Genomic DNA, 24855 nt, shown 5'->3' with positions numbered 1-24855 from the left:
CTTCCTGCAGGCCACTTGCTTTGTGCAGAGGAACAGTTCCAGAAGCAAAGGAGAACAGGTTGAGTTAGACTGCAATGAGTCTTGATCTAAACAACCTTTCTAGAGGTGAGGTGATTGTCAGCAAAGCCTGACAGACCTCTGTTCTGGTCAGATCCTCCAATTTCTATGTTTATAGGCAAAATATTTCCAAACTGAGTGACACAAGGAATGTGTCTCCTCCCACCCTCCCATCAGACACCAACTCCAAAACACTGAAGCCCTTGAGAAACGGCTTCTGGCAGCTGTCTCTACTCACTCTGACCTAGAAAGCCCTGAAGAACTGTATGACATTCAGACCCAAGGCCTATTTCTTTCAAACTGCCTGTCCTCATAGTGGAGAGCAGCTTCAGGCATAGGTCAAGTTTGCAGGAAATACCTCAAACACTTCAGACACTGTCAGAGCATCCAGCTGGCAGGTCAGCTTCCAGTTAGACTCAGTGCTCCATAGCTCTCTTTGAAGGAAACTGATACACTGAGCCAGGGCACAGCTGGACAGCCGCTACATTAGGGCTGCTTAAACAAATTGGTCCTTCTGCCTCTGTGCAGAAGACTTTGCTCAGTCTAGAATACTGGTAAAAAAACCCTGCTTCTTCTTAGGCTATATTGTAAAGAGCAGCTTTGTGTTCATCTGCATTCTTCACCCAGCATCCCAATCCAAACCACAAATGAGTTCCTGGCCTTCTGCAGCGCAGCTACCAAAACACGCGGAGTTAAGAGACTTGAGCAGGCAAAGATCCCAGGAAACCTTACAGCACTTTTAAAAGCCCACAACAAAGGCAGAGGGGTTTCTCTCTCCCTGTTTTCCTCAGAATTACAGCTGCTCTTTGGAGCCAGCAGAAGACAGTGTGTGCCACAGTCAGCACCACTCACCGGGAAGCGCCTGAAGAGATCATGGAACATGGCCCCTGTGAGGGCACTCTTGCGCTTGGTGAAGAAGTGTGTCAGTGCCCGCTGGTATATCGCAGTCACCCTCTCCATATTCAAACACCCTGTGCTCAGGAGCTAGAGGGGAAAAGCAGAACAGAAACACTTCCAGTGAAACACAAGGATGAATCACTAGCAATGAAGTAATTCTTTTCTATCAGTGCACACAGATTTCTCCAGCTCGTTCTTGGGTATCTTCTATGACACAGGCCTAGGAGATACACCACAGAAGCACAAAGGAACAAGGCTGCATCAGGAACAGTGTGGCCAGTAGGACAGGGGAGGTTATTCTGCCCCTGTACTCAGCACTGGTCAGGCCACACCTTGAGTACTGTGTCCAGTTCTGGACCCCTCAATTCAAGAAAGATGTTGAGGTGCTGGAACATGTCCAGAGAAGGGCAACAAAGCTGGTGAGGGGCCTGGAGCACAAATCCTATGAGGAGAGGTTGAGGGAGCTGGGCCTGTTTAGCCTGGAGAAGAGGAGGCTCAGGGGTGATCTTATTACTGTCTACAACTACCTGAAGGGGCATTGTAGCCAGGTGGGGGGTGGCCTCTTCTCCCAGGCAACCAGCAATAGAACAAGGGGACACAGTCTCAAGTTGTGCCAGGGTAGGTATAGGCTGGATATTAGGAAGAAGTTCTTCACAGAGAGAGTGATTGGCATTGGAATGGGCTGCCCAGGGAGGTGGTGGAGGCACCGTCCCTGGGGGTCTTCAAGAAAAGCCTGGCTGAGGCACTTAGTGCCATGGTCTAGTTGATTGGTTAGGGCTGGGTGCTAGGTTGGACTGGATGATCTTGGAGGTCTCTTCCAACCTGGTTGATTCTATGATTCTATGAAACATGCTCTCTCAAGTACCAACAGCTTGTGACCCTGTCAGTGAAGGGCAGAACAGCTTTTTAGTAAGACTATACACACTGCATGCAGTGTGGTGTAGTGTGGGGGCTCACTGCAAGGTTTCTGGCAGGTGTGCCTAAAACAAGAGGTTCACAGAGACAGAATCACAGAAACATCCAGGCTGGCAAAGCCCCTCAGGATCACCAAGTCCAACCTAGAATCCTACTCTACAAGATTCACCTTAAACCACATCCCGAAGCACCACATCCAAACGACCCTTCAACACATCCAGGGTGGGTGACTCCACCACCTCCCTGGGCAGCTCACTCCAGTCCCTGACCACTCTCTGCATGAAAAACTTTTTCCTAATGTCCAATCTAAACCTCCCCAGCCTCAGCTTGAGGCCATTCCCCCTTGTTCTGTCTCCAATTACCTGTGAGAAGAGCCCAGCAGCAGCCTCTCCACAATGTCCCTTCAGGTAGTTGTAAACAGCAATGAGGTCTCCCCTCAGCCTCCTCTTTTTCAAACTAACCATCCCCAGCTCCTCATAAGATTTACGAGACCTCAAAAACCATCCCACAGCAGCTGTGCTGTGCACAGGCTGTTCTCAGGTGCAGAGATACCTGAATCTGTAGGTATTAGTGTATGTAGGTATTTACACCTACCCACACTCAGCAGCTATGTCCAGGATTTCCAGGTACCCAGCAGACACACCCTAGCTCTGATCAGTGATCCAGCAATCCCTGAATGGTGTAAATGCTCTAATATCCACCTCTGTGGGGAGCAGGAAACCCAGACTTGCAGCAACCAGCTGAGACCTCAGCAGGCCATAAATCAGTTAGTTCATGCATCTCAACTAACAACAGAGGAGCAACAAAAAGCAAAGCCTGAAGCATCACATCCCAACTTTCCCGACTGTTCTCACACTGCCAGGGAAGCACAGCTCTCCAGGAGCAACAAAAATGAAGACCCAGAAGATCAAAGCTGCGATCTTCACAATAGTGGATGAGCCTTTTGCACACCTCTGCTCAAGACTTTTTTTCCCCCATGGCCCCACAGCAAGTTAAAGTCATGTTAATGTTGTGTCCCATTCTCAGGCCAAACTCCCAGTGCTGCTTCACCTGAAGAAAGGCTGGAGTGGAACAGGGAAGCTGGACCTTGAAATGTATGGCCTCAGTTTCCTAGCCAAGTGTCTGTACTCAGCACTTCTTTTTCCCAGCAGATAGGTATGGCAAATGGATTCCTCCTCCTGTTTTTACAGATGCTCACTGCAAAAAACTTCTTCTGTAGTGCCAAGGCTTTGCCATAAATGTGGCTACTGCCTCGCAGGGTCTGCTCTAGCTGCACTTTGCTGCTCAATGAAAAGGTAACTCCAGGTTCTGCTCACAAAACCCTGCTCACTGAAATGCCTTTGTCTCTGGTTCCCCATGGCAAATCCTTCCCAACCTCACCACAATGGCAGTGCAGGCAGCGTCTCACAAACTGAACTGTGCCACTGCCCTCAAACCAGAACTCATTTCAGCTGCTGGCTGTGTCCTTGGCTGATCAAGACCACAGCTCTGTTCCTGCAGGACCAACAGCCTTCCCTGTGAAGGACAAGGAAGAGCAAGTGTGCTGTGAAAACATGTCTCATTCTATCCTCAGTGTGAAATATGCTGTTTATATTGCCCACAGATCTCTGGGTTTCTTTCCAAGAAGGCTCAGCACAGAGCATGAGCTGTTTGGATGCACACTCTTGGTCTCTCACTAAGCCTCAGAAGCACTGACTATCTTTTCAGCCACTAATAACATCTCAGTGTTTGTCATTTCCAGGCCCTCTTTTGTCATGACCTAGTCCTGTTTATTTTCCTCCAACACAAGATGTCAACAGTGTTAAGGCACTAATTCCTGCACACAACCTAAGAGGTTCAGAGGCAAGTATTAGGTGAAATGCATCTTGTCAGGTTTCAGGTGGAGGTGGCTGGACTGGGCTGCCCAATACACAGGGTCACCAAATTCAGAGACCTGTGAAATTCAGCAGACAGTAGGTGAAAGTGAAGCAGACAGAAAGGCTCCCTGAGTAACAGACACCCATAGCACAACCAGACAGCCTCCCTGCAAACAACCACTGCTGAAACAAGGGCTGCTCCACACTCTTTTCATCCTGAGATAACTCAGCCCAAGCATCAGAAAGATAGGAGTTCATTCTCATCCACCACTGTCCTTATGCCTCCCTGCTCCTCAGCACCCTCCCTGAGAAAAGAACTCAAAACTGACTGCCAAGAGATTAAAGGAAGCAGGAGCAACCCAGCCAGAGGAGCAGCATAAACATACAGCAGACTTCTTTGGCACTTAACCTGGATCCACTGTACATCAGCAGCCCCTGGTGGCTGTGGGCATGCAGACACTGCAGCAGCAGCGAGGAAACTGCAAGGACCACAGAACGAAATGGGCTTATGCAGCTTTAGTGGGGAAAAAAGGTACCTCAAGAGCAGCCTTCTGCCTCACCTGGCAAGCCTGAGGGATGGAGTTGTTCTGTTTCCCCGGCAGAGGGGGAGGAGATGATGACTTATCAGATGTGTTCCCTTTCAACACTCTGAGCAGGTATAATGAGGCACTAAAAAAGAAAAAGGGGGGGAGATAGCAGTTACCACAGTGTCACAGTTCCACTGCAAAGCCACCTGTAGACAAAGACCAAGCAATGTAGGAAGCTGCTTCTGTATTATGAGTGGGTTAAAGAGTTTAGAAAGGCTCCTCTCTGGCTAACCCTCTCTTGCCAGACCTAATGACAAATAAATAGGAGGACACATTTCATTACCTGTCACTGCAGTGAGCCATCCCCACTCCTGGGAATGGCTGATCTCCTCCTGGTCTCCCCAAGCTCTTGTTTTTTATTAGCACTGCTTGAGGACTTCTGCATTTGCCCAAGACTTTCGAGTCTGCACAGCTCAGCCAGGGCTGTAGCATGGCCCTCTCAGCCCAGGATGCTGTGTCTGGAGAACTTGGGCACATCAGCTGAGGGAGCACACAGCCAGCCTGATGCTTTTTGTGCTATGAACTGGACATGGCTCCAATCAGGACTGCCACAGCCAGGAAGCTGCCAAGGAGCCACATGACACACACAGCCAGCTCTGTGCTGCCAGGGAAGTACCACAGATCCTGCACAGCCACGAGCCAGATGTGACACAGAGCCCAATGGCACTGGCTTGACTGTGCAACGTGGTACCCACTACATGCACAGCTGTGATGAGAAATGTCAGGTGGAGTATGAAAGTCCTGAAACTGCCTTCAAGTCACAAGAGAGCCTCCTGGTAAGTGGCACTCCCATTTACACCAGGAAACAGCCAGATTGCTCATGCCTCCTAACGCATACAGCTTGTCCTAATTCACCTACACTCAGCAGCAAAGGAGGGAAACAAGTACATTTGGGACTCATCATTATTATCCTCACTGTGCTATCATGGAGACTGCAAACCACTGTATTTAGAGAACAATCACTGCAGACTGACTGCCAGTTACACTCACCCCCACACTGAATCACACACAACTCGTTACTCTTCAAGCAAGCACCTCCCACTGCCAGCAGCAAAACTGTACCAGACCACTTCTGTTTCACAGAGCACATAGATGACTATCACCAAAAAATGGACATCAGTTTGAAAATGCTTCAGACTGCCAGGCTGACCATCTAGTCTTTCTGTAAGATACAGATGCTGCCACCTCACCTTCACCCAACCTCTTGTTTCTCTGAGCATGCAACATGCAGTCTGCTTTATTTCCAGACCAGCCCATAACACCCAGCAGAGAGCACAGAATGGTTTAGGTTGGAAAGGACCTCAAAGATCATCTACTTTCAACCCCCTGCCACAGGCAGGGACACCTCCCACTAGAACAGGTCCTTTTCAAACACTCACCTGAAATAATAGAGAGCCACTGAGGTGTCAGTGAGCTTCCAGGCTTTCTCCACAAGCCTCTCCACAAAGGCATGCAGATCTTCTTGCAGGGCATCCACTTTCCTGCAGTACTGCTTAGGTCGGCACAAGGAGTTCCTAAAGAGCATTAAAAACAACCCCAAAGCAAAGCCATTACCTACAGAAAGAGCTGTGGGAAATGGATTGCTATGAACCCTCGTCACTGGGCTCAAGGCAACACATAAAAATGGTGCCAGCTGCAGGCAGCAGAAGAGGCAGTCACTGCTGTGGCTAGAGCAGCCTGACTGCTCTTGGCCTTCAAGCACCTGCTCAGGAATCAGTCAACTTTCCTCCACAGCTCCCACACAGGGGCCTGGCTGCCTGAAACCTTGCTGCTGCAGAACTGCTTCTCAGCAAGGGGTAGAGAGCAGCAGGGAAAATGCTTTAGAGCAGTGCTGAGGATGTCAGGAAGTGGTGTGCAGAGAAGGCACCATGACAAACACCACTCGCTAAGTCTGCGTCTCGTTTGGATCATGCCTCACTTCTGGCTGTGAAGAGAGATCATTTTCACCCTGCCTGTCTCAGTAATAACTTGTTGGCAGTTTTGTTTCAGTCACAGCATCAACTCTGTAAGCCTAGGGAGCTGTGAGATAGTCTAACTCAGAGGTCTGTGACACGGCACCATGCAGTGCCAGTGTTTGTTCTTAAGGTTTCCACTTGCAGACAGGTCTGACACTTGAAGTCCCTTAGACTAAAATCCCCAGATCCTAATCTCTTTCCTGCACTGTGTACCTGTCTGGTGCTGGTTACCTAATTCTACATCATTTACAAGCACAGCAATTGTCTTCAGTCTCAGAAACATTAACTTGTTGGATTCAACACCACCACCAGTGTCCATCAGAGGACTAAAGACACTTACATGAAGATGTTGGCTGTTTTCTGAAGGAAGTCAACCTCCTGCTTGTCAGAGTCTGAGGTCATGCAATGTTCAATCACCCGAAGCAGGGGCTCAATGACATCAAACACCAAAGGGTTCTCTGACTGCTTAGCCAGAAACACTTCGATCAGATCCAGCACCTGCAAACACAGAGTCACTGACATGAGAACTGACGGGGACAGAAAAACATGATGGATCTATCCAGAGCAGCTCCTTCAGACTGGAGTGGGCTACACATCAGGATTTGCAGCTGAGATTTGCACACCTTCTGCTATCGTTTGTACTGCTAGGGCATGAGAAACTGAAAATTAGAAGTTTCAAACTGAAGTTTAGAGGCTCTCTACAGCCTTCAGCCTATTTTGTGCAGTGACACCATTCAGAAACAGCAGTGAAGAGAATCAATGTCACCTGGCCAGACCTGCAGTCACTATAGCTTGACACATATCTATCAGCATCACTGACTGATAGCTCTCACCTCTGCAAGACCCTTTTGGCTTCCAGACAGTGCATTAGCATAAAGTCAGCCTCTTCTAGCACAGCATGAGAGTGACAACACAGTAGAGTCAATGGAATGTTACACCTTTCAGCCTTCACTTTGCCTCATCTGACACCAGATTTCTCCTAAGTGTACAACTGCACCTGTCCCCGGGTCCTGGATTGTCCTGGGCAGTCCATGCTGACACCAGGTGGCCTGAAGTCAGTATTACAGTCACGAATAAGCAGGGGGTGTTGGCCATAACTCTCCTGATTTAGTTAGTGTAACAAGCCAAAACCCCTCACCTTACACTGCAAAATCACCAGAGGGGCTTTACGCAGGTCACACTAAGGCACATCCAGCTTGTCCACTTTACAGACAGGCACTGCCTTTGGTAGCTGTGGGGAAGGAGCTCATCAACTGAACTATTTCAGCTTCCAGTCAATGTAAGCCAGAATTTCCTTTTGAGATAGCACAATGCTGGTTTTTGCTTCTAAGCAGGCATGTGCAGCCCCCAGTTACTGACCACAACCCTGCATAAAGCCAGAGCGATCCAGTCCTGACCTCCAGGAGCCTATCACACATATGAATGTGCAATTGTTTACACAGTAGCTTGTGGCATGCAGTAGGCAACAACTACCATGTTAGTAAGCCAGAAGCCTTCACACCATGCCCTCCTCTCCCACCTTGATCTTGAAATCCCTCCGCAGGATCTTCTCTTTCCGCATCTTCTCTTTCTCATCCTTCTTCGCCTGGATCCGCTTCTGCTGCTCTGCAAAAAGGGCTGAGATGTTCTTGTCAAGAGCCATCATAGCCTCGTCATCCAGCTCTTCATCACTCTCATCTCCTCCCTTTAGTGTTCAGAATGGAAAGACAACATGTCATTTTGTGTACTTCAGAAAGATAGAGGGGAGAGGACCAAAGCCAAGAGAAGATTTGCAAGCACAGTGGAGATGTAGCTTCCTCTAGACCCAGAACAACAACATGGGGAGGGGAGGCAGATATTCAGATCAACAAGAAATCTAGCTCTTATTTCTAGGTAGTCCTGCCTGTACAGGACTAACACATAGTCCTGGGCTGCTGCAAGAGAAGTGTGGCCAGCAGGGCAAGGAAGGGGATTCTGCCCCTTTACCCTACTCTCATCAGACCCCACATGGAGTATTGTGTACAGTTCTGGAGCCCCCAACACAAGAAGGACATGGAACTGCTGGAGAGAGTCCAGAGGAGGCCACCAAGATGCTCAGAGGGCTGCAGCAGCTCTGCTATGAGGACAGGCTATGAGAGTTGGGGCTTTGCAGCCTGGAGAAGACTTCGAGGAGACCTTGGAGTAGCCTTCCAATGTCTGAAGGGGGCCTACAGGAGGGCTGGGGAGGGACTATTGACAAGGTCTTGTAATGACAGGACAAGGAGTAATGGGTTTAAACTGCAGAGGGAGGATTGAAACTGGATGTTAGGAAGAAGTTCTTTACAGTGAGGATGGTGAAACACTGGCACAGGTTGCCCAGGGAGGTTGTGGCTGCTCCCTTCCTGGAATTGTTTAAGGCCAGGATGGATGAGGCCTTGAATGACCTGTTCTAGTGGGAGGTGTCCCTGTCTACAGTGGGGGGTTGGAACTAGATGACCTCTCAGGTCCCTTCCAAGCTAAACCATTCAATGATTCCATTCTATGGCTGGGAAAGGCAAAAAGAGGGGAAAGGCTGATGTTCTGGCACCAAGTCTCTCTGGGCTGCTCCTTCAGTAAAGAGGTTAATACGTTACTACCTCTGTAGCCTTTATTGGAATCATTAAACCACACTTCACTGCTGCTACAAAAAGTCTCTGGAGCAGCCTACAGGGATCACACTCCTCCAGGCAGGCCAGCCAATGCAGGCACCACGGAACAGTGTCTCAGTGCCTCAGTTGATGTCAATCATGTTTATTGCAGGCAGGAATACGAGCTACAGCAGGCTAGACTGGACAAACAAAAGCACCTGAGACACACTAACAACAAATAAAAGAGCAAGTGACTTTGCAAAGCCTGCCCCCCTGCTTCAGATGCCATACAAAGCTGATCACCAGAGCTAACACTGCCTGAGTTCAGACAGGACACAGGCATTAGATGATCTTTCACTACCCTAAACCTCCTGGTAGCTGTAATCAAGATAGGCAGTGCAAACCTACCATTGCATTGCCTGCCTGGAGAACATTCATCAGCTGACTGCGAAAATTATCATCAACTTCTTCGTTCTTTTCCTCCTCTTCACTGTCATTCTCCTCCTCAGTGTCACTTTCTTCTGAAGAGTCCTCGCTTCCATCCTCGTCCTGAGGGAGAAAAGTTCATCTGTGACCACACTGCTCTTCCAGACCTCCTTAGGGAGCACCACTGTTCAGAAACAAAAGCCCCAAGCCTCCCCTCACCCTTGCCTCTAGCCCTCGGATTCACAGAGGCTATCACAGAAAACGTCCAGTTGGAAGAGACCTCAAAGATCATCCAGTCCAACCTTCACCCCAGTTTAGGGTCCCTAAGCACCAGATCCACACACTGCTTAAATACCTCCAGGGATGGCAAGTCCACCACTGCCCTGGGCAGAACACTGCAGTGTTTAATAACCCTCTGGGAAGAAAATATTTTCTAGCATCCAGCCTGAGCTTCCCCTGGCACAGCTTGAAATCATCTCCTCTAGTCCCACCGCTTGCCACCAAGAAGAGGCTGCCCTCTGCTCGCTCCAACCTCCCTTCAGGCAGCTGTAGAGAGCCAGGAGGTCTCCCCTCAGCCACCTCTTCTCTGGACTGAACAGCCCCAGCTCCCTCAGATGCTGCTTGTCAAGTGAAGACACCTCATCTAACAACACAGCAGGTCTTCACAAGAGCTAATGGCAGAACACAACACAGACTTCTCCAGCATCAAATAAGTATCAAAAAGAAGCTTCCAAGGCACACCTGAGGTGCCAGCCCCCACATGACCTTCCTTTCTGCTAATGCTTGTTGTGTTTTGCAGCTCAAGTGTCTGCAGCTATTAAAACCTGAGATCTCCAATTCAGGTGGCTGAATGTCACAGCAACAATTCAATCCGTGGCTGCAAAAGAGAGGCCTGTGCTCATTTCACAATGCAGCCACTCGTTCTCAGAAGTCATCTGCTCAAACAGCCATCCCTCTGGGCCAAGAAACTAACAAACAGGCACTTGCAACAAGCCTCTTGTGTGCTGCACTTGCAAAATCAACCTCAACGGAGCAAGAGCCATTTTACTGGAGACAGAGGAGCATAATTACATCTGCTGCTACAGATCAGGCTTTTGAAACAGGGAAGGTCTGAACAGCACTTGTCACTAGTAACAGCACATCAATTACCATGTCCTGGGCAGATTTCATCTTCTTTTTTGATTCTTCCATCACAACAACAGCACTTTCTTCATCTTGCTCTTGCTCTGGATCAAGGACCTGCAAAAGAAGAGGAGTTTGTGTTCTTTCCAGTCTTGTTTTGGTGCATTTGTGTACGACAGGAATTTCAGCACTGTAAAGCCAGCTGGATAAAGAGTAAATGAAAGGCATTCAGCTTTCTGACTCCTGTTTGTCAATATGCTTGTTCATATTCATTAATATGTTTGTCAATATGCTAAGTGCTCCCTGTAAGAAACAAAAGAGGTGGAAAGAACTGAAGGAAGCTGGAGACATAGAATCATAGAATTAACCAGGTTGGAAGAGACCTCCAACATCATCCAGTCCAACCTATCACCCAGCCCTATCCAATCAACTAGACCATGGCACTAAGTGCCTCATCCAGTCTTTTCTTGAAGACCCCCAGGGATGGTGCCTCCACCACCTCCCTGGGCAGCCCATTCCAATGCCAATCACTCTCTCTGTGAAGAACTTCTTCCTAATATCCAGCCTATACCTACCCTGGCACAACTTGAGACTGTGTCCCCTTGTTCTATTGCTGGTTACCTGGGAGAAGAGGCCACCCCCCACCTGGCTACAATGTCCCTTCAGGCATTTTGATTTGTTCTAAGTGAAGGATTATGTTCATCAGCTCATCTTTGCTATCCAGTACTACTATCTCAGAAGACACCACCCTGCTCAGTGGTATGACCAATTTAGGTTTTCAGTGTTACTCTTTTAGTCTGTCCTCACAGGAGAGGTGCTCCAGCCCTCCGATCATCCTCGTGGCCCTTCTCTGGACACGCTTCAGCATCTCCACATCCCTAATAGGGGCTCCAGAACTGGATGAAGTAATAGGGGTTCCAGTTAGCAAGTTAGCAGAACTCACTGGATGCAGAAATAGGGGTTCCAGTTAGCAAGTTAGCAGAACTCAGCCTCCCATAAAAACAAACAAAAAAAGTGACCCCCCAAAACAGCACTCTGTAAGCTACAGTTGATAGAATCATTATGACTGCAAAAGACTTTGAAGATTATTGAGTCCAGCCAGCATCTAACTCCACTAAGTCTGGTGCTAAACCATGTACCTCTGCATCCTTTCAACACCTCCAGGGATGGGGATTCAACCACCTCCCTGAGGAGCCTGTTCCAGTCTTTGAGAAACCTTCCAGTGACAAAGTTTCTTCTAATGTCCAGGCTAAATCTAAATTCAGCAGTTTTGTTTATTTTCAGGAGGTTTTTATTTAATGCCTACATAGAGACACACTAGGAACAGGGCAGGAGAACAGCACAATGCCCTCTGGTGCCTTACTTACATCCAGGATCAGCTGCAGCCCCCTCTTGGTCAGGTTAGGGCAGATTTGTGCAAACATGCTCTTGGAAATCCGCCGTATGAGCAGGCTGGGCTGGGCAAGGAGAGAGAGGAGGATTTCCACCATCACCTCAACCCATCCTGGCTCTGCATTTTCTGCACAGGAAGAAATGAAGAATGAAATGAAGGGGCAAAACCACTGCACTGGAATATTGGTGTGAGACTACAGAAAGATTGCCAATAAAAATAAAAGTATCAGCAGTGCTCATTCAGCAGCACAGAACAGAAGTAATCAACCCCAGGAATGAAGCTCCATTGGAAGGCTACTAACCTGAGGGGGAAACACCTGAAATTGAGTTTAGGCCACTGCAAAGCCTTAGAGGCATCAAACCCAACTCTTCACAAACCATTAGTTGGGTGAGCAGTTCTGCAAATCATGCCAACACCTACTTGGCCACATTAAAGCCATCAGCAGCTAGTCAGCAACAACATGTACATCTCATGGTGTTCCCAGTGAAATCAGGAGACACAGTAACCCATGGAAAGTGCTGCCATTCAAAACACCCCTTAGCCCAAAAGCATGGGAATCCTGCTCTACACTCAACCAAGCCACCACAGAATTACAGCTTTTATCCTCATATACCCTCAATTTACACAGAAGTTTAAGGAGAACAACAAGACCACAGGTAGAAAGGATGTCAAAAGCCCAAGCCAAGTTCTCTCCAGGTAAAGCCCCAAGCCAGTTGCACAGGACCTAAATAACAAGCAAGCTGTGTCTACACAGGACACATTTAGCTTGCCCAGAACCTGAGCTCTGAAAGCATCATCTTTCAGGCTTGCTGGCTGTTAGGGGAGCTCACAGCTTTGCCTAAACAGAAAGCCCCAGGCTCCTGGCCAGCAAAGAACAAGGACTCAAAAAGAGCAAGTTCACTTGGACATTGCTTATCTGGCCAATGCCCAGCACTGAAGCCCACCTATCCTTTAAGAGGCACACAGAAACACAACCCAGTGAGGAGGCACACAAAAGGCTGGAGCAAGAGACAAGAAATTCAGAAAGACAAGGAAAGAAAATGAAGGAAAGGGGAAATCCTCCTGGGTTAAATGCATCAAGCCAGAACTGATGCAGAGCAGTTAACTAACTGCCATCTTCTGCCTTTTGACAGACTATTAACAACCCCATTCTATCTTTTCAACGTAGAAAGGACTCACCAGTTTTCTTCTTCTTAGGTTCTTTGCTGAATGCCCTCTCTGTGCAGTCCAGGAGGTCACTCAGCACATCTACTGTTTCAGACTGGTTCTGTTTGATCACAAGCAGACAGTAAATACCCCCCCAGAAATCCCCACTACCAACAGCAGCAGCAGAAATATACCCTGAACCTGAGGACCTCTCTCGATAGGTACAGACATTAAATCAATTACTACAAGCCCTTGGCAGAATTAAAGATGAAACTAAATAAAAAATTGCTTCAGCAAATCAAAAGCAAAACTAATGCTCAGGTCAAGCTTTTCCCCCTCCAAGTTGATGCCTACAACAGGCAGTGTAAGAATCACAGTTTGTTAGCTGCGAGTTGCCCATTTTCAGAAGTCAGAGGCTGTGTAAGATTGGATCTCTGAACATAAAGGAACTCTCCAGCTCAGTGTTCACAAAGTCCAGCTGTCAGCCCACTTTACACCACTCAGCTGTACTTCAGAGGTCTTACCTTGAAAAGATAAATGGCCATTAAAAGCAGAAGCTGCTGGAAAGTAACAACTTTGGCATTGTCTGATTTATTCTCCTTCTTTTGCAGGTTCCTCACAGACTGAAGCGTTCTGAAGAAAGAAAGTTTTTTGAGTCTCTCACACTTCCAACAGCAAAACCTCTCTTATGGTCAGACTGAAAACATGACCAAATCTACATGACCATTTTCTACACTTAACATTGAATTTATTGAAGTTGGACATGTGTCCAGTACACAATCATAATCCGATCAGAGGAACTTACTACCTGTAGCTTATAAAAAGCTCTGCACTTGGACAGAGATTCAATTCCCAAAACTACAGCCATGGCATAGGCCTTTAGGGAAAAATCAAGCTCAGAAAAGTTAGCTCAGGTGTTAGGAGAAAAGAGTGGAAGAGCTACAATCAAGTTTGGGACTACAAGCAAAAATAGAAGAGCATTTGGCCACCTACACTTAACTACATCCAGAAGGAACAGGATGATGAAAACCAGAGTGACATTGTGAAACCCAGCCACAGGTGCAGGAGACTCAAAAGACAAGAAATAGAACTGCCACTGCCTGTGAAACAGCTTTGCCACAGCAGCCAGAACAGCAGCAGGAGGATGAGAGAATAGAATAGCCTCTCTTTCAGTGGCTCAAAGAGAGACTGAGACTAGGGCTCTTCCACCTTCCTCAGCTCACCATCCCATCACCCAGCTTCCCAACCCTCTCACCTCTCCCAGACATCCTTCTGTTCCTTGGTAAAAGGCTGCAGAGGTTTGATATGTTCGCTGGTGAGAAGCTTGTTGGCATACTCAACAAGGAGAAGGATCCACAGCTTCCCATCTGCAGTCACTCCATGGATGTGCTTCTCCCTCAGGGCTGCAGCCTTTGGTGTATCCCCCAAAACAGTCAAGGTGTTTAAAGACTGAAGTAATCTGTAGAGGAAAAGAGCCAGCAGGATCTGCTTTAAAACCTGCCATTCCCTTTGTCCTGGAGTCAACCAAATGTTCCAACAGCAGTTTACAATCCCAGACTTCTTGCCTTACCATTCACAAGTCAATCTTACTCTCAGGAAAAAATAAGGGAACAAAAACAGCAACCAAAGACCACAGAAATTTCCAAGTTTAAAGCATGAAGCCTTACCCAAAGAAGTAGTTCTCTATGGCTGAATAAGTCTGTTCATCCAGGGGCTCAGATAGAAGAACATTTGCCTCACATATCTGGGAAGTTTTTTTCTTAGCCTTAAAGAAAGCATGGAAGAAGCAAAACCTAAAATGGACAGAAAAGAGAAAAACAAACAAAACAAACCAAAACAGAAATGAGAAAACAAACACACAAAAAGGACTCAGGTTGGTCATAAAGCAAAACCAGCCCATGAGTGCAAACCAAATAGGGTTACATACTCATTTTTTGATTCAAGGATGTCCAAGCATTGAATAAAAAATCATTCCTTGAAATAAGACCTTTTTCCTCAAGGCACATAAGGTAAGGAAGAGAGAAGCAGACCTTCACCAAAGTGAAGTGCCAACATTTTGAGGCCACACAATCCAATACTCAGACTGTCAGATTTGGGTCATATTCTCCAAGACTTTTAAACTGACAGATAAATTCTTACTGAGATCTGATGCAAAGTGAGATCTCAAATCAGTCTAGATAACCAACACACTGAAAACAAATGGGACTGAGTTGCTCTTAAGTGCCTGAATTACTTATGGCAAGAATTTGCTCACGTTTGCAGAAGGCATTTTGAAAACAGAATCTCATTTCTTCACTCATGGTCTGGGATTGTTCCACTACTGAATCTGCCTGGTGTCATGGGGACAGCTACTTGGAATACTGCTCATACAGCTAACCAGACTTCTTCCAAACACACAGTTGTTAAGCCTTTAAATCATTCCCACCTGGAAATGTCCATCACAAGGCTCTCTTCTTTTTGTGTTGGACATTCCACGACGTTAACGAGTCGCTGGATGATCCATTTCCTCAATCTACCAATCTTGCGCTGTGCTCTTTCAAGAAGGAAGAAGTAGACATAATCAGGAGTTTGAATGCTAGCACCAAAAAACTGTCCCAAACCCCACACAACCCACTGCAGCAAGAGTTGACTTCCAGGTATTCAGAAGCTTTACATTATAGATGGCAAATCGCAGATTCACAGAATTAAACAGGTTGCAAAAGACCTTTGAGATCATTGAGTCCAATCTATCTAACATCTTCTAATTAACTAAACCGTGGCACTAAGTGCCTCATCCAGGCTCCTTTTAAACACCTCCAGGGATGGTGACTCCTTCACCTCCCCAGGCAGCCCATTCCAATGCAAATCACTCTTTGTGTGAAGAACTTCTTCCTAATATCCAGCCTGAACCTGCCCTGGTGCAGCTTGGGGCTGCATCGTCTTGTTCTGTCACTGGGTGGCTGGGAGAAGAGACCAACCCCACCTGGCTGCAACCTCCTTTCAGGTAGTTATAGAGAGCAATAAGGTCTCCTCTGAGCCTCCTCTTCTCCAGGCTGAACAATCTCAGCTCCCTCCAAACAAGTAAGAAAGCAACAAGTACACAAGAAGAGAGATCATCTTCCCAGGTTTGCTTTTCACCATGCAGAGAACAATCTATTTACCACACTGAGGTACTGCAGCTTAGCAAAGAGCACTTCCAAGAATTCCAGCAGTCAGTGAGGTTCTAGATGCACAAGCAACACAAACACACTGCTTTAACATCTCTTTTAACATCTCCTTTGGGACAGGCTCCCAAAGGTAACCCAGTGCCCAGAGTGCCAAGCTGTGGGTATTCAGTGAGCAGTAGCATCAATGAGAGAAGTTTCTCTTGGGAAGATTTCCTAGCTAGAAATAGCTACAAATGCCCATCAAGGATGCAGGTATTTATTCCTGATTTATGGGAGTGGGTGCTCTGCTGTGGGCAAAGGAGACAAAAGCACTCAGGCCACTAGTTAGATGAATCATACAATGGTTTAGGTTGGAAAGGACCTCAAGCATCATCCAGTTCCAACTCCCTGCCACAGGCAGGGACATCTCCCACTAGAACAGGTCATTCAAGGCCTCATCCAGCCTGGCCTTGAACATCTCTGGGGAGGGAGCAGCCACAACCTCCCTGAGCAACCTGTGCCAGTGTCTTACCACCCTCACTGGAAAGAACTTCTTCCTAACATCCAGTTTAAGTCTCCACTCTGTCAGTTTAAACCCATTACCCCTTATCCTGTCATTACAGGACCTTATAAACAGTCCTTCTCTGGCCCTCCTGTAGGTCCCCTTCAGATACCAAAGGCTACTACAAGGTCTCCTCAAAGCCTCCTCTTCTCCAGGCTGCAAAGCCTCAACTCTCATAGCCTGTCCTCATAGCAGAGCTGCTACATCTTTCTGAGCTCCAGGCTGAAGAGTCCCAACTCTGTGAAAGGGATGCACAATTCTTACAAAGACCTGAGAGCCTGTAGTGAAAAAGGCAGGCACTGGACATTGTTGTCCAAACAGTTGCAGGGTTAGAAAAGCAGGATAAACCCAGGACTCTTTGGTGGCCCAGTCCACTTTGGTCTAGCTGGCAGGTTCACTGTGCCTGCTCCTACTTGCAGAGTTGAATTGTTGTGTCAGAAAAAGAGCTGCATGCTAGGGTAAAACCCTCTGGGAAAGAGGAAACAGGTGCCAGTGGTCAGCTGATGGCTGTCCAAAGCAAACTTGACACAAACCAGAAAGAAGCAGCAGCACTCTCTGGACACTCACAGGTTTCCACTTTGCTGGTTCTGTTTTTGCCGGTTACTTGAGAAGTCCAAGCAACAGTCAAGGTCTGGCCTGAGGAACATATCTTTGAGCCAGTCAACGTATTTTTGCAATGCTGCTGGCTGCAGGTGTTTGATTACTCTGGAAGAGCTGGAAAACACTGGGTAGCCTTGATTGGTGAGAGTAGAAAAGCCAATGATCACTGCCAGCTGCCTCTCCAGGTCATCACAGCTGCTCAGGAATTCATCGACGTAGCCTTCCATCTCCGGAGCAAACTTAAATCGATCTGGAAGCTGAAAAAACACAGCCAAACGAGCAGGTTAGGAGCCATACACTGAGTCATGGTGTCTTTGGAAGTACAAATTACTTCACAGATTTGACTGCAGTAAATAAATCTGTTCTTCATCCTTTTATTGCAGGGTTGTGGTTCTTTGCTGGCTTCCCAAGAGGGAAGGAGGAAGAGGAGCTCCAATTCCCAACTAAAATTCGTGCTTAAAGCTCAGATGTGTTTATTGGAGCTAACACAAACAAAAGCATGAGTTGTCCCTTTTTGTCTTTGCCTTCAAATGTTCGTGCAACAGCCAGCACAAAGACAGACAAAAAGCTGCTTCTGGACACACAAAATCAACAGGACTGTTAAAGGATGACACATGACCCTGCCAATGTGCTGAGGGCTGCCCTCCCTCGGCTCCCCCCAGCATTAGAGCTTTCTCAGCAACATCAGTGAAAGCAGGTGGGGCTGTGCTGAACAGTTTCAAAACCCTTCCATAAATCTGACCAAAAAACACAGAAATGGGCAATGATGATGAAACACAACCTACACCCAACCAGCAATAACCTTGCTTCTAGCGAGAGTCCAAGGTGGAAAACAAACACAAAACAACATGAAACTAGAAGCAGGGGGTGGAATCATAGAATCATAGAATCAACCAGGTTGGAAGAGACCTCCAAGATCATCCAGTCCAACCTATCACCCAACCCTATCCAGTCAACTAGACCATGGCACTAAGTGCCTCAGCCAGTCTTTTCTTGAAGACCCCCAGGGACGGTGCCTCCACCACCTCCCTGGGCAGCCCATTCCAATGCCAATCACTCTCTCTGTGAAGAACTTCTTCCTAATATCCAGCCTATACCTACCCTGGCACAACTTGAGACTGTGTCCCCTTGTTCTATTGCTGGTTGTCTGGGAGAAGAGGCCACCCCCCACCTGGCTACAATGCCCCTTCAGGTAGTTGTAGACAGTAATAAGATCATCCCTGAGCCTCCTCTTCTCCAGGCTAAACGGGCCCAGCTCCCTCAACCTCTCCTCATAGGGTTTGTGCTCCAGGCCCCTCACCAGCTTTGTTGCCCTTCTCTGGACATGTTCCAGCACCTCAACATCTTTCTTGAATTGAGGGGCCCAGAACTGGACACAGTACTCAAGGTGTGGCCTGACCAGTACTGAGTACAGGGGCAGAATAACCTCCCTTGTCCTACTGGCCACACTGGAGAGGACTTCTGCTCAGGACAGGGCCCTTGACCCCAAGCACAAGTATTTTCAGAAGACCTACCTGAGATATTATCACATGTTCTCCATAGTGCTGCATCACCTTCCCTTTCAGAACCATCTGCAGCTGATCCAGAGACAAGAAGGGCAGAGCACGGCCCAGCAACCGGTAGCACATGTAACTGAGTGGAAACAGAAGATTCCCTCAGGCAGAGGCACAGCAGTGGAGCCATACACAAAGGCAAGAGAGAGAAGAAGTGGTCGGGCAGGCTACAGGGATCATGCAGGAAGACAGAAGGCAAAAAATCATGGATCCTGTGTTTGAAAATCCTACTGCTCAAAGCTTTTTTTTCTGACTGCAGCAGGTTCTCAGATACAAAAACCCTCACCAGCACTTCCTTCCTCAGTTCACTTTCTGGATCTCTGATACTTTATTTCCATAAGGCTAAATAAAAACTTAGGTTTTGATTACACAAATTTATTTAGTTTCAATAGCAACTTGCTGTCAAATTTGACCACAATTGCCCAGTGGGCTCAGGAGTTACTAGACAGACAGCATTGGCCTCATTTCTGCAGGAAACTGGGCTAAAGAAGCAACACTTCTGAGCACTCAAAGGGTGTTTTCAGACTTAACCAAGGGGTAAAGCAAGATTTAAACTGCTCGAGCTTGGCAAATGGTTTTTCACTGTGACACTCATGTAATCAAATAAGAAAATTTCTTGTAGGTGCATATCTACAACTTTTAAACTCTTGATCTAAGGAAGACTTAACCCTGACCATGAACTGCCTTGCTATCACAGAATCATCCAGGTTGGCAAAGCCCCTCAAGATCATCAAGTCCAACCTATAATCCTACTCTGCAAGATTCACCTTAAACCATATTCCTAAGCACCACATCCAAACGACCCTTCAACACATCCAGGGTGGGTGACTCCACCACCTCCCTGGGCAGCTCATTCCAGTCCCTGACCACTCCCTCTGTGAAAAACTTTTTCCTAATGTCCAGTCTAAACCTCCCCAGCCTCAGCTTGGGGCCATTCCTCCTTGTTTTGTCTCCAATTACCTGTGAGAAGGGCCCAGCAGCAGCCTCTCCACACCTACCATACAGGTAGTTGTAGACAGCAATGAGGTCTCCCCTCAGCCTCCTCTTTCTCAAACTAACCATCCCCAGCTCACTCAATCACTATGGTCCAAACTAAACCATGCTCCCTCAAAACACTCACAGATTTGCATTCCCAATCCTGCATCATTTTTATACAGCATGAATCTCAACAGACAACTTAGTCTTACAAAGATCTAATATCAGAGCTGGGAAAAGGGCTGAAATAGCTACTGCTACAGTGTCAGTCACAGCCATATCTTACTTAAAACCATGGATCAAGTCAGAATCCAAACACATCCATGCATTGTAGTTCAGTCCATCCCACCAAGCACAAGTTCAGCAGTATTGGGCACAAATTTCAGAAGCAGGGGTAGTCTGCTCAGGAGCTGTCCTTCTCTAAGCACACAAAGCCAAATGCCTCTCCTCAACCACTTGGAGAGAAAGAGATAGTAGAGTCCCTCTGGTAAGTCTTGCATATTTATTCAAGACACCTTTATGCCCAGTGAGGTGCATCATCTGTATGTGCTGTCCTAGTTAATTTTAACATCAAATTTCTTACATGCCACAATTCTAAGAGAAACCATTCAGGTAACTAGGCTTCCTATAAACCCTCTCATGAATACATAAGTAACAAAAAGTAAGCATTCCCACACTGTTCAGGAGAAATCATATGCTCCATCCTACTACAGGGCAGCAGAAAGAGCACAACAACAAACAGAAGGATTAATATGGAAAACAAACAGTGTGTGTTGAAACAAACCTCACAGGTCCTGATTTCTCCTTCAACAACCCATTCTCCACACCTTCTTTCCAGAACAGTTCAAAGGCATCTTCCTTCAGTGAAACTTGGAGCAAATCAAACCCTACACCGGGCAATTTCTTGTCCTTCTTCTCAGCCTTGGCAGCACTTTGCAGAAGCTCTACAAGTCTAGAAGAAAGTAATGCAAGAGATCTAGCTTGGGAAGGTGACTGCTGAAGGCCAAATTCATCCTTCTGAAGAAGGTTTCCTGAGCACTGCAGGCTGTGCTTCTTGGGAGAAATGCCAGAGTTATCATTTAGGAACATGCACAACAATTACTGCCTCACCCTTCCCAGCAGCTGCAGTGGCAAATGCAGGCAGTTGGCAGAATGAAAGCCACATTTCTCTCACTGCTAGCCAACAGAATGTTAGATTTAATGCTCTTAAGGCCTTACCTGGGAATATTTTCCCTATTTACAACAGTGGGTGAGCCAAACAGCTTCTTCAGATTCTTAGGTTTCATAACACCAGGGAATTTCTGTATGCCCACAAGCAAAAGGTGCAGGTTCTCTGGAGACGTGAAGGCTGAAGCGAGGTCACTTTGCAAGATGCCAAACAGGACCTCCTGAAACACAGTTTCAGGAACCTAGGCAGGAATAAAGGTGAGAACACATCAGAAACATTTCATGGCATTTTACTAACTTGCTGCAGAGCATACTGAAATATCTGCACTGTAGGGCAGTTAATTAAAATATTACAATGTTCTGGAAACTTTAGAGTCAGTCTTTATGGTGACACATCCAGGAGTAAATAATGGATATGTCCAGTACTGCTATACAGTCCCCAGGTGCTTAACCATGTGGAGTAGGACAATAGGTTGTCATCAGATAGCACCTCTGATCAACTGATTCCAGCTGCAATTGTTCTCCTGCTGTCTCACTGCTCCTGTCTGTGCAGCTCAGGGAGGAGGAAGTGCTCTTGAATTAGCTTCTAATTATATTTCCTAGAAAGAAGTTGCTTGTTTGGATAGGATTTGCCTGAAAACATCTGTTCAGTGGTTTTACAGCAAGCTGGATGCAATATTTTCAACAATAAAACAAGAAAAGCAAAAAACCTGCTTTGAATTCAGAACTGAAACCCATCAGCAAGACTCAATGACAGAGCATTTCCACAGAGCATTACTTAGCATTGTTAATCTTCACACCTACAAATGATACCTACAGAAAAGAAGGAAATAAACTCCTTTTTTTACTACATACTGAGTTCTTTCACTCCATGTCTCTATACCCTTTCATTCCCAGCAGCCAAAAAGTCAGTCTTAGGCTCAGGCATGATGCATAAAAAAGAGGGTCATGAGTTTCCAGTGTACCACTATTCAGAGGAGCAAAAGGTCCAATGTCCCACCCAAGAAAGTTAAGTGGGCAAACACAGACTATGGGTTTACCCATGATGAAATCAGCCTAGGCTAAACCAGAGCACCCTTCCCAGAATAAAAGCATCTGCCCACAGACAACACAGAAAACAGCTCCCAGAGTTTAAATTCAGTCTTCTACAGCTGCCCTTTAACTTTAAACTATGAAAAAAATAGGGAACAAGCAGTGCCCAAAGCAAAGTCCTCCCTCCTCCCACCCACCACAGGCTGTGGCTGTACCTCAGACAGGATGTCAATAAGAGTTTTGCGAGGGAGATCTCTGAGGTGTGCCTGGTGATTTGCCAGCTGCTGGAGGAGCTGGATGCTCTCCAGCAGGGCTTTTTTGTCCTAGGAAGAAAAAAGAAGCCAAAGTCAAAGCACATATATCAAAGATTAAGCCGAAGGATTGAGTAATAATCCACTCTTGAGATTATTACACCTAACTGAGGAGGAACTTTTTCACGTTGACAATGATGGAGCTGCCCACAGGGGTGGTGGAGTCTTCATCCCTGAAGTCATTCAAAGCCCACCTGAATGTCATCCAGTGTTCTAGGTGAGCCTGCTCTGACAGGGTGGTTAGCCTAGACGATCTTCAGAGGTCCCTTACAACTCCCTTAAGATGGGAGTCTTATCAATGCATAGCAAGGACCCTACACAATGCCACCTGGACAGGCCACTCAGCTTTTCCCAAAATGGTGTTTTCTGGCTGCATAAGAGAACAGATCCCTTCTTTTCAGGAGAGTTAGGACCCTCCTGTACTATCTGATACAGTTCATAAAAATCACAGAACCTGTTAGGGTTGCAAGGGACCACAAGGATCATCTGGTCCCAACCTCCCTGCCATGCCCAGGGACACCCTACCCTAGAGCAGGCTGCACACAGCCTCAGCCAGCCTGGCCTTAAACACCTCCAGCCATGGGGTCTCAACCACCTCCCTGGGCAACCCATTCCAGGCTCTCACCACTCTCATGCTCAACAACTTCCTCCTCACCTCCAGCCTGAATCTCCCCACCTCCAGCTTTGCTCCATTCCCCCTAGTCCTGTCACTCCCTGAGAGCCTGAAAATTCCCTTCCCAGCTTTTTTGTAGCCCCCTTCAGATACTGAAAGGCCACAAGAAGGTCACCTCGGAGCCTCCTCTTCTCCAGACTGCACAGCCCCAACTCCTTCAGTCTGTCCTCACAGTAGAGCTGCTCCAGCCCTCTGATCATCCTCCTGGCCCTTCTCTGGACACACTCCAGCATCTCCACATTCCTCTTGTAATGGGGGCTCCAGAACTGGATGCAGTATTCCAGGTGGGGTCTCAGCAGAGCGCAGCAGAGGGAGAGAATCACCTCCCTGGCCCTGCTGGCCACACTTCTGCTGCAGCCCAGGCTCTGGTTGGCTTTCTAGGCTGCAAGTGCACACTGCTGGCTAATGTTGAGCTTCTCATCCACCAGCACCCCCAAGTCCTTCTGCTCAGGGCTGCTCTCCAGTTCCTACACTCTAGTCAGGAACAGATATTTGAAAGGCACAAAAACTCCATAGACACAGCAAAAAAAAAAAAAAAAAAAACAACTGCACTTGGTGCTTCAAGTCCCACCTCATCAACTAGCCAATGACCCAGCCTTTCTCTCCAGCTCCTCTCTCCAGACAGCTCCAGAACCAGTAAGTTTGCATCATACCAACAGAAATGTTACCTTAACAAGTCGGCCGGACTGAAACAGAGCCATAACTCCAAAAAAGTTTCCAAAAGCAGCATTTCTCACAAGTTTCTGGAAAGGAAAACAAAAGGCTCTTAGGAATACATGTCTTTAAGCAGTTAGAGTTCACATTCAGCTACAGTTCTGACCAGTGGAACAAGCTGCCTGGAAGATAGAATCACAGAATGGTCTGGGCCGAAAGGGAGTTCTAGAGGTCATCTAGCCCAGCACATCCCCAATAGACCAGGTCACCATCAAGCCTTACCTTGACTGTCTCCAGGGAAGGGGCCTCAATCACCTTCCTGGGCAACCTGTTCCAGTGTTCCACCACCCTCATAGTAAAGAACTTGTTCCTAACATCCAATCCAAACCTGCTCTTCTCAAGCTGGAGCCCATTGCCCCTCGTCCTGTCACTGCAGGCCTTTGTAAACAGCTTCTCTCCATCCTTCCTGTAGGCTCCCTTCAGGTACTGGCAGGCTGCTATTAGGTGCCCCTGGAGCCTCCTCCTCTCCAGGCTGAACACCTCCAGCTCCCTCGGCCTGTCCTCATAGCAGAGCTCCTCAAACCTTCTGATCATTTTCACGGCCCTCCTCTCTACCCACTCCATCACAGGTCCACATCCTTCCTGCAATGAGGGCTCCAGATCTACCCTTGAACACCCTGCACACCCTTGCACTGTGTTTAAGAACTGTCCTAGCTTATTGTCCCATCACACAGATAACTCTCAGCTAAAACAGAGCCAGAAGACAAGGTCATCAACTTCTACTTTTTACAGACATTCCCATTACACCATTATAGCCATTTCTTTCAGTAAGAACCCCAGAACCACAGTATCCAGACACCAAGCCCTCAAAAAACAGAGAATGGTTTACCCTAGCTGTCAGCTAGTGCTGCTAGGAGCTGACTCACCTTCTTCACTTTTTCCAGATTGTGTTTTTCTTTTATCTCTTCCAGGACACTGCAGATTGGAATCTCCTCAAAAGCCTGCAAGACCTGAGATCACAGAATCATAGAATCAGTCAGAGTTGGAAGGGACCATAAGGAGCAGCCAGTTCCAACCCCCCTGCCATGCCCAGGGACACCTTACACTAGAGCAGGATGCCCACAGCCTCATCCAGCCTGGCCTTAAACACCTCCCTGGGCAACCCATTCCAGCCTGTCACCACTCTCATGCTCAACAACTTCCTCCTCACCTCCAGCATGAATCTCCCCACCTCCAGCTTTGCTTCATTCCCCCAGTCCTGTCA

At 47.3% G+C, this 24855-nt stretch overlaps 1 protein-coding gene across 1 annotated transcript in view; it reads right to left on the bottom strand.

Annotated features, from left to right (window-relative positions):
- Window positions 1-24855, bottom strand: part of MYBBP1A (MYB binding protein 1a) — a 72513-nt gene that overhangs the window by 46094 nt on the left and 1564 nt on the right. The window contains exons 3-22 of the mRNA XM_064166483.1: window positions 24518-24601; window positions 23606-23680; window positions 22169-22276; window positions 20973-21163; window positions 20539-20706; window positions 18741-18858; window positions 17194-17483; window positions 15365-15472; window positions 14607-14732; window positions 14195-14398; window positions 13464-13572; window positions 12973-13060; window positions 11768-11919; window positions 10428-10517; window positions 9261-9401; window positions 7787-7951; window positions 6608-6765; window positions 5692-5826; window positions 4286-4394; window positions 910-1041 (exon numbers count right to left, since the gene is read on the bottom strand). Coding sequence (XP_064022553.1) covers window positions 910-1041; window positions 4286-4394; window positions 5692-5826; window positions 6608-6765; window positions 7787-7951; window positions 9261-9401; window positions 10428-10517; window positions 11768-11919; window positions 12973-13060; window positions 13464-13572; window positions 14195-14398; window positions 14607-14732; window positions 15365-15472; window positions 17194-17483; window positions 18741-18858; window positions 20539-20706; window positions 20973-21163; window positions 22169-22276; window positions 23606-23680; window positions 24518-24601 — 2751 coding nt within the window. The remainder of the gene's footprint in view (window positions 1-909; window positions 1042-4285; window positions 4395-5691; window positions 5827-6607; window positions 6766-7786; window positions 7952-9260; window positions 9402-10427; window positions 10518-11767; window positions 11920-12972; window positions 13061-13463; window positions 13573-14194; window positions 14399-14606; window positions 14733-15364; window positions 15473-17193; window positions 17484-18740; window positions 18859-20538; window positions 20707-20972; window positions 21164-22168; window positions 22277-23605; window positions 23681-24517; window positions 24602-24855) is intronic.

Source organism: Pogoniulus pusillus, chromosome 27, assembly GCF_015220805.1.
Source record: "Pogoniulus pusillus isolate bPogPus1 chromosome 27, bPogPus1.pri, whole genome shotgun sequence".
Taxonomy (NCBI): Eukaryota; Metazoa; Chordata; class Aves; order Piciformes; family Lybiidae; genus Pogoniulus; species Pogoniulus pusillus.
Note: the sequence above shows the minus strand (reverse complement) of the source record. Positions and strands in the feature narration are given on the sequence as shown.